General features: G+C 42.5%; 1 protein-coding gene across 1 annotated transcript; it reads left to right on the forward strand.

Moving 5' to 3' along the window:
* The first annotated feature begins 7,737 nt into the window (after positions 1-7,737).
* On the forward strand, positions 7,738-9,466 carry LOC126401081 (nanos homolog 1-like). Its single transcript, XM_050062165.1, has one exon. The coding sequence runs from the start codon at positions 7,865-7,867 to the stop codon at positions 8,534-8,536; it is 672 nt and encodes a 223-aa protein (XP_049918122.1). The 5' UTR covers positions 7,738-7,864; the 3' UTR covers positions 8,537-9,466.
* The last annotated feature ends 849 nt before the right edge of the window (positions 9,467-10,315 follow it).

The following is a 10,315-nucleotide window of genomic DNA, read 5'->3' on the forward strand; positions in this document are numbered from 1 at the left end:
GTGTATGTTTGCATGGACAACAGAGTGTTGTGTGTGTGTGTGTGTGTGTGTGTGTGTCTCCTGTGCCGAGCTGTTGTATCCTGCACAATGTAGCAGCAGTGCAGCTGGCACGTGCCACACACACACACACACACACACACAGCAGAGTCTAGAGAGGTCTTTTAATTAAGGGATTTGTTAATTTTCTATTCAACTTGACAGTGATGAATGGGGGAGCTGCGGCTGCCCATCTCAGCCTCGGCTGCTCGGCAGACAGAGCTTCCTAGGAGGCCTCAGGGTGTGATCATCACACTCGGAAACCATATTCACATGTGAAGATTTTTAACCCTTTGGAAGCCACTGTGCTCACTGGAGCTGAAAAACAACAACCTGGGAGATGTGACTGACACTCAGCAGCAGCCTGTGAGGAGGCTGAGAGGACTGAGAGGTAAACAGTCAAACAATGGACAAACACTGTGTGAACAAAGCTGCTGTTTGGATATGACGGAAGTTACTCTTTGACTCCTTATTGTTATCTTGGATAGTTTCAACTTATCATGCTCTTTTTAAGTGCCTGAAAATGCCTGAAATGTAAATTGAGCCTTTTGTCTGAAACAAGATCTTAATTATTTCTCTGTCAGTATCATGCTATAATCTAAAGTGTAGCCTAATTCTTTTACAGCAGCTGGTCCAGTTTCTCCTCCATTGTTTACCAACTGTAAACTTGTTGTCGTGACCACCACAATAGCCCCGCCTCTCAAATCATCCCATTGGACAATGGGAAAAAAAGCAGAGATGACGTGGGGCGCTTTTCTGCTCTGAGATTAAGTTTTATCAACTCAAGGAGTGCAGAGCGCTTTGGGAAAAACGCCAGGTGCCTAGAGTGCAGAAACACAAGGTGTGCAGCAACGCGAAAACAGAAGCAAAAAGCTTCATTCACATTGAAACTATTATAAAAAGCCGTCTCCAGCTGCTGAAACACTTCCTGTGTGATCACGGCCTGATTCATCCTCACACACGGCAACAGTTACATTTGCAAGATGAACGTGAAGTACACTGTGAATAGTTTCTACGCCATCATTAAGGCTGGGTACCAAACTCTTTTATTATGTGGAGACTAGCAAGTACCGATTCATGGTAAATTCATCTGTGCCAATTTTTGCTGCCCGAGGGCGTCAGGTTTAGACGTGTTTCAGTGTACTAAGGACACCAGTGGATGGTGTCTATGTCTAAAACCTCAGTATGATATTCACATACTGTCGGTTTCATACTGGTTTTGGTGAAATGTCACTGTATGCAAAAAACTGGACACTACACAGCATAAAAATCCCACAGTGGGTCAGTGTGAGCAACCACACAAGATACAATCCGTCTGACATTCTCTGGTTCAAAAGTTCAGGTATGAAGCATTTTGGCTTCTGTGAAGTTGAATGGAAAAGGGGCCACACTGTCTGCAAGTGTATTCATCAGTTTATTTAATCATCACTCATGTTTCAACAGTAGTCACACAGTGAGAAAATAACTCGTGTATATTGTAGAAATCTAAAATGTTGATGGTCAAGATGCATCGATAATTGTTTTATAATCGCACTGTAGCCCTCCGACTTCCCTGCCCCGTCTGGAGCACTTAAAAACACAAATACTTAGTTTTTGTTAAGGCACTGAATCTGTGCAGGAAACAGAGCTCAGACAAGAGTAAAGAGTGCATTTGTTAGGGACTATTTTCAGCAGCGGATTGACACACATTTGGACGGTTAGAAAGAGTTAGCGGCATAATGTGGGACTTCAACCGGGTCTCACTTCAAAGTCGTCGAAAACCGGTGCTTGGTCAATGACTTGCGGTGTCACACACCATCGCAAAAAGCCATCCTTTTACGTCAGCATGACACGTGGCTGGTTGTCGTTATTGGTAAATGGCGCCCAGTGGCATCAGGGGGAAACACGGCAGGACAAGGACGAAAGTGAAGGAAGCGGAAGTCCCAGTAGATGGGTCCAACAACCACCAACTTTCACCAAGGAGGCCAGTGTTCACTTCCTGTATGATTGTAATGTAACTCAAGTAATTGGAGCGCTAAACCAGAAGTTAGCCGCTTGGCAAAGTCTCTGGTGCGCCTGCTCTATGGGCCCCACAGGGAAGAAGATCTGGGTCATTTTACACCCGTTAACTTTTTTGGTTTCATGCGCCACTGAGCAACTTTCATTGGAATAAACGGGAACGGCCTCCAACATTGTATCCAGGTCTTTTCATACATTCATGGTTCTGAACACCGTGTCTGGATATAAATGGCTCAATCTAAGGTAACAAAATCATAATATTTTGTCCATCACATTTACATCAATGCGGCTGAATAACACAAACACCTCTTTGTTTAATACAATGCAGTTCGACAGCAGCACAAACTACAACCTCAAAAATGCTCTCAAACAGATTTAACAAAGCGTGAACATTATAACCTTCATGTTGGTCGGATTTATTACAGAACGGTTGTATAAGACTGGATTAGTTTCAGCTAGGTGTACCTAATAAACTGGCAACTGAGTGTATAAACAGAACCACTGAGCACGATGAAGCTGCATTTCGTTAACAGTGGCCTGTTTTAAATCTAAATTAAAAACTGTCTTGTTTCTGTGTGTCTTTGACTGATTTATTTTCTCTGCAGCACTTTAGTTTCCTTTATTAAATTTAGGGTGATTTATTGCAGCACTGATACCGCACTCCCCGTTTATTGTTTGTCTACTTTTATCTTATCTTATTTAGCTTGTTAGCTTGTTTTTTTGTCATTATTGTGTTTTGAATCTACTTTTCCTAACGTGCAGCCACGTTTAAATTGTCCTCTGTATTTTCAAAGGTGCCGTACAAATACAAATAAACTTGCCTAGACTATTTTCATGTCTATAAAAACAGCTGCTGCTTTTCTTCCAGTGATTAGACTCTGATTTAAACCCTTCAGAATGTATAAATGAATGTATTTCATGTTTATTATCAATACTTTCTTTGTTGCGGCCAAACATGTTGTGCATTGAGAGTAATATGTGCACCCTGCAGCAACACAGCCACATGTCATATTGGCCCCAGTGCAATTTATCTATTGTGATTCGGCAGCCATTTATCTTTTAAATGCTCTCTCATGATTTCCTTTGTGCATGCAGAGCCGGAGGTGACCTTGAAAATGGACCATGTGGTGTATTCTGATGATAATTTATTCTCACATACAAGAAACTGTCTCACTAACATGATTTTTCCTTCATGCTTTGTGCCGACTACACTCGCTGGAAACTTTTACAGCAGCAGACAGTGTGTTCTCTGTTCAAAGGATCCAATTTAGGATTTTTGAGGAGCATGCAAATTCTAGATTTTAGAATGATTTAACGTCGGATTCAATCCTCGTGTGACACCAAATACTGCAGCAATGCCAATGTGCACAAAAACACTCAAAACATGCTTTTGAAGTTGTGATAAACTGAATCCAGACGTAGGAAGATAAAACTATAGATTTAAGTTTTTACATTTTTTCTCTATATCACTGAATCCCAGGATCATTTTCACAGACTCATTTTAAGACTGTGAGAGACTCATATTGATTTATTTCGTCGATGAAAGCCCCCATGATGGCGGCAAACTGGATCTGAGCTCCAATTTTAAAATATAAGACGCGCAAATGACTTTTGTCTCAACTTTGACTGCCTTTAATATTTCACTCGAGTGTCTGACAAAAATAGTAACATAGTCATCGTCCCGGCAGTCAGGTCAGTTATCAAGCTCTTTTTTTGTGAGCCTGTCTTACTGAGCTTTAACTGACACACACACACACACATGCGGCACACTCTGTTTTAATGCATATTAATGAAGTTAAACGGCCCGCTGTAGAGAGGAGACAATGGGGCAGAGGAGGGCTGGTTGTGAGCACAAAGCCGTGGACTCGGGGGAAGCAGAACAGGTGCAGGGAGGACTCGGCAGCTTCACGTGGAACGACTCACTATAGGTTCATCAGTGCAGGAAGGATCTGTTTACGTGCTCAGATTTACCATCCTGATTTTTTTGTCTTCATGGTCATTGTTGTGTCACTGTGCTTTGTGTTGAAGAAAAAAAGAAAGACTGTTTTTGTGTTGATGAACCTGAGCGCTCTTTTCTCATTTTAACTCCTTCATGTTTGTGATGACTGTTTTATCTTAAACTACTAACATTTAGGAGAAGAAAGTGTTTAGCTTAAAGGTATAGGATGCAGATATTGTCAGTTACTGTTTGCAACATTTAATCTTGGCCGCTCCTCCTTACACTGCTCGTACGTACCCTGCGAGCTACTGTACCACTGTAAGCACATTAGATCATTGTGTTGTGATTAAACGGGACTTTAGCAAACAACACCGCTAACTGTCGGTGTTGTGTTGAAGTCTGTTCCCCAGTCAAACAGTGTTTCACTCCTGTTAAACAGGGTTTGTACATCTGTGTTGAATCGAAGCCATACCTACAGTGTAGGTTCTATGAAATGCATACGCTACACCATAGCCTGACATGCTCCATCCTAGAAATGTAACCACATATTGCAGTGACGCAGACCTGTCTCTTTCTGTAAGCTGAAACCATTTCCCTCAGTGGAAACAAAGCTTTGATTTACTTGGATTTCACAGAAACAAGAAATTGTGAAGACAATAAAGCCTCCAAAAAAATAGCATTTTCAGTCCTGTGCGTGATTATCTTGACTTCATGTGAGTGAGTTAAAAATCTGCTAGCTTCTAGGCTAATTTATACAATGTAAAATGCCACAGGCTTGTGCTAATAACGTTAGCATGCTGTATTTGTTTGGAAAACATGTTTAGTATAAGACAGTTGTTTTGTCAGTGAACCTTGTGAGTTGTAATGGAGCTGAATTTTGTAACGTTACCTTTGTTAAATGTTGCTGTTGTCCCTGGCTTCATATGAGAAGAGGAAAAGCCTGCTAGCCAATAGGCTAATTTATACAATGTAAAATGCCATAGGCTTGTTCCAATAATGTTAGCATGTTGTATTTGTGGGGAAAATGTGTCCAGATAAAGACAAGTGTTTGTCTGTGAATCTTGTGAGTTGTAATGAAGCTGATTTGTGTTTGAAACTGTCTCTATTAATGTGTTAAGGTGTGTTTTGAATCAATCAACTTTACAGCAGACCCCATCACCAACCAGCATTTTGTTGGTGTAACTGCAGAGCGACACAGACACACCACCACAAAAGTACAAATGCTCACAACGGTGCAGGCCATGTGCAAAGGCTATGGCTGTAGGCTCTGCTTAGAGCCGACGCACAACTATAAATTCGCCTTAAAATGTGTAGCGCCCCCCTCTGTGGTCAGGGTTGAGGTTTGGTTCAGGTTTAGGTGGGGACAACATAAAGACGGGGAAACAGTCTTTAACACAACACCTCCCTGTCCAACAGAAAACAGGCAAACTCCTCTTTTCCCTTCGCCCCCATCAACCTCCTCCAGTGTTCATTGAAGGGTGGCACCGCAGGAGATATAAAAAGCAGCTGTTAGCAGTTAGCGGCTAACTCAAGAAGAAGAACAGCGGTGAAAATGTCCACAAATTGTGAAAACAATGACTTCCAGGAGCATCTTAGCCTCCGAGCAGAGAACGAGATCAGCCACCATTTAACAGGGAAGGTAAATGATTGTTATTGACATGATGTCATTGTTATTGTTTATTAAGTGCTGCCAATGAGTATGTTTTATTGTATGTTTGTAGTTTAGTAGTGTATGACAAAGAAAAAGCAGGCATGATGGAGAGACTTGATTCCTACAGCATGATCTCTGTGTAAAGAGGGCCACAGTTAGTTCTACTCAGTCCATGAAAACAGTTTCATTATGTTTTTTTGTGGCTCTAGGAGCTTTATAGAGTCTGAGAAAATAACCCTGATGATGTATTGAAGGCTTTCTGAGCTGAGCTTAGACCAACATCTGTCTCTGCACCAGATGTTTAGGGTGAGAGGCTGCGAGAAATATGTAGGATCCAGTGTATTTGGAGCTTGAGTTAAACTATGGACAAAGAGTCAAGGTGTCTTAACTTCCACTGCTTTGACTATTGTTCTTAAAATATGTCTCTAAAAAGTCCCCTAACTTCATGTAAGTGTAACACATAATCAGCAGAGAGCAACTTTAAATAAACCGGTTTTATGTATGGAGTTTGTTCACGTAGGTTTCCATCACCAAAGGTTTCTGACAGAATCAGAGAGTAGAGGGAGAGACGCTGCTGCCAGAGGAGCCGCTGAATGAGTTCCCTCTGAGCGCTGAGAGAAGTAAAACATTCAGGACGCCACAGTTTATTCCACACTACTACTTTGTGGAACCACCAAGGAGTCGGTAATAATTTCACCTTCAGCAACACATCCTCACTGTGACCTCGTCACATATTGATGTCATGGACTTTCCACGTCCACATATGACGTCCAAGGCAACCTGGGTGCGTTGGTTGTTGACGTTCTGGGACGCCGTGTCAACTTCAGCCTGTTACATGCATTGTCTGTTTTCAAAATACACTTCTGTTTTCACAGGAAATGTACAGTTTGATACAGTCTCTTTCAAAATAAAAGCACTACGTCAGTACAACACCACAAATTGACTTTTTTTCCTCCAACAACTAACGCATGTGGTTATGATTAGGAAAAAAGAGCAGGGTTTGGCTTTATAATCTTAGGGGACGCAAACACCACTCTCTCTGGTGAAAGTCGGTGTTTGTTGGACCCATCCACCACCCTTCCTGCCAGTCATACTTTGACTTTCACTGCCTTAACTTTCGTTCTTGTACCGCCGCAATTCCCCAACGCCGCCAAGCGCCGTTAAACTATAACAGCGACCAATCTCGTATCATGCCGTCAGTGTCAGTGTCTCACGCCACAAGTCACTGCCCAAGTGCCAGATTTCAACAACTTCAGAGTGAGAACAGGTTGCTTTCAGCCATGCTCGTTGTTGCCGTGGGTAACAGTATGACGTCAATATGTTAACAAGTCGAAATATCACGAGTATCACGATATGAATTTTTCATATCATATTAAAAATGATACCAGTATTATCACGAACAATATGATATGGCACAGCCCGACTATATGGGAATAAAAGTCCATGATGTGGGCTGGCAGAGAAAAAGGCATCTGAAGCGCTATGATTATAATTAAAACTCCTTTATTCACATAGGACAGGATATCATCCTGATGAAGACTGTCGAAAGTGACGTGAGTAAAGGATTTTAAATTATAATCAGAGTGCCTTGGATGCCTCTTCAGACTGCCAGCCCACACTGTGGACTTGTACACTGAGTCAGCTGGGGCAGCTATTTGCCTTATCCTTGAAGAGCACCTGATTTCCTACATTGTGCCTTCACCGAGCATTTTCTTCTTTCAGTAACAGTTGTTTTCTATCCCGTATGCACCAATAGACTTGTAGGTTAACTATTACCAGTATGTGCACGAAACAGATAAAGACAGACATTTTCTTTCTCTCCTTAAACATAAAAATGTCCCAAACCAGCAAAAAGACAAAACAAGCTAACAAAGAAATGTGAGGAGAAAAACATCGGCTCCTCTCAGCCAACAGGATGATTCTCTGCAACACAAAGAGATACTCTCTCCGTGATAACAGTCACATCCTGGGAGGGAAACTGATTTTTCCCAGCTCAGTAACTCCCTGCTCCGCTCGGTGGACCCTCCTCTGGGGCCACACAGATAATCAACTTGAACCAAGCCACGCCCCCCCTGTTTTATTCTGGGGGGTTTATCAGCGCCTACATGTTGCCTGCTCTGCAAACTGGACCCAGCGACACCAGAGAGTAGATCCCTGCACAGATTCCCCATGCTGACAGACACTCCGTCAGAAACACCTTCTCTCCCGTGTGGACACTGAACCTCTGCAGCTCTGACAGGATGGATTTCTACCTGGACGCGCGCTCTCCGTACGACAACACCTTTAATTTCTGGAACGACTACCTCGGCCTGTCGACACTTGTCGCCAAAAACAAGATCAACAGCCCGTCCTGCAGCCCCAACTCTATCACCGAGTCTCTCAAAGCGACTCTGGGCTTAGAGGACGACTCTCCGGTTTGCTCCTGCGTAATTGGGCACGGCAGGGACAGCGACGGACCCTTGGACTGCTGCTGCGCGGCCCCGGGCTCCCCGCCGATCTCCATCTATGATCTCAAGGAGCGCATCTCTCTTCTCAGGCCGTACGAGCACCTCGGAGGCGACTCTCCGCTGGGAGACAGAGATTCAGCCTCCTACAGGGGGAGTTTCGCCGGCCTCGACCTGCTCTCCATGGACAGGAGGCGCAAACAGACTCAGAGGAGCAAACCGGAGCCGAAGGTGTGCGTCTTCTGTCGGAATAACGGCGCGCCGGAGGAAGTTTACGGCACCCACATCCTGAAGACGGCGGACGGCAGGGTGCTGTGCCCCATCCTCCGGGCGTACACCTGCCCCCTCTGCAGCGCCAACGGCGACAACGCGCACACCATCAAGTACTGCCCGCTTTCTAAAGAGCACCCGAGCCAGAGAGTGGCGAAGGGAGGCAGGGCCATCGGTAAGAGGCTGAAGATCTTCTGAGCCAGGAGCTGATGGAGTTTGAGTTGCACTGTAAATTACGAGTGTGTATGGCAGTCATGTTGCCCCATTCCATGCACAAGACAAGTCTGGAGAGAGAGAAGTTATGAGAAAATAAGATTTTTATTTTTATTGTTTTGTATGCGTCATCTGTCATGTCTTCACCCTGGGCCCATAGCTTACACCTGGACGCACTGCGCGCAATACCCCCCCCCCCCCCCCCCCAGCACTCCTTAAGGACTTGGTGATGAAAACTGAACCAAAGTACTGTACATACAGATCGACCTGTGAATGACCACCTTCATGCTGTGTTTCCTGAAGCTCAGCGCCAGTGCAAACAGCCCTGTGCATGCTCCGGGTTTATGGGATGCCAACATTAATGAATATGCAGCACTCCTGTTCTGAGATGAATGTTTAGTCCCGTGGATACAACCAGTGTGACAGGCCATGCAAGATATATACTTCTTTATATCGAGCGCAGGTTTTTCTCCTGAGATAAATGTTTTCTACCAAAGGAATACACTTTTGTATTGAACCTTAGCCTAAAGGTAACTTCTGTATATGTTGGATGTCTTATATGTGTTTTTATGTGGATAGTATTTTGCAAATCTCAGCTGAATGTAAAACAGTGGAGGGTTTCTGACACACACGCGCACACACACACACACACACACACTTCACCCACACACTTCACCCACATGCTCTAAGCTCTATGATTTCAGATTAAAAACACAGATGCTGAATTAATTTTTTTCTTCATGTGTTCCTGAGATTCTTGTAAATGTATTAAAGGGGTGAACAATTTTTAGCAATGAAAAGCCTGACATTCCAAAGTCTTTATCTGTCAATAGAAATGTTTTATGTACTTATTTTTACCTTATGTATCATTGGGAAATATATTCACTGTAAATGACTGAATAAACATGTAATTTGCATTTTTTTTTCTCTTTGGGACCAAACTGATTTTAATATCTCACTAGTCACATCATCATTTGAAGCAGGGTACATGATAACATGACTATATGTTGTTTTATTTTATCACACATAACTGAATAAGCAGTTTCACAGCTTGATCTGAAGTGGTGACACTGACATGTGGTGCAAACCTGCCACCTAGTGTTCAAAACCCTACATGACAATAACCTTTATTAAAATATCACCACTGGACTCATATAATCAGCACAGGGTTATTTAATAAAGTGGATCTATTGAAATGGTGTCAATTAAATACAACATAGCCGTAATAGATTGTTCTTTGTGAGACAAGAAGCTCTTTTAAACTCAGCTTTAATTTGAAACACTTGAAACTATACACTCTAAAAAAAAGATTCATGGGGTCGGTGGATAACGCTTCAAATCAAAACGTTTCTCAGAATAAAAATAATATGATTGTTACATTAAAATATTTTATTCAGTTGACAACTTATTTTATGAAGTTGGTTAAAATCAAATACTTTTTTGACATTTTTGGATGAGATGGAATTTAATAAATAAACAAGTTAGAATATCTTGAATAAAATAATTTGACCACCAAACATCTTCAAAACTTTTGGATAAATAGTTGGTTCAACTTAATTAAGTTTTCTGAGGTCCAGGTAAATCATGTTGGTTGTAGTAAACTGATTGGGTTTGTAGGGTTATTAAAGACTCGTAGGATTTACTCAATAAGGCCAGAGTTTGAGCTACTTATAAATTTGCATGTAAATTGCTACCTTGATTTCTTTAAGTTGAACCAGTGGATTTTTTTATAGTGTATTTGTCCTTTCCTGATGTGCGTAACTT

This window comes from Epinephelus moara, chromosome 14 (genome assembly GCF_006386435.1).
Source record: "Epinephelus moara isolate mb chromosome 14, YSFRI_EMoa_1.0, whole genome shotgun sequence".
NCBI classification, from domain to species: Eukaryota; Metazoa; Chordata; class Actinopteri; order Perciformes; family Serranidae; genus Epinephelus; species Epinephelus moara.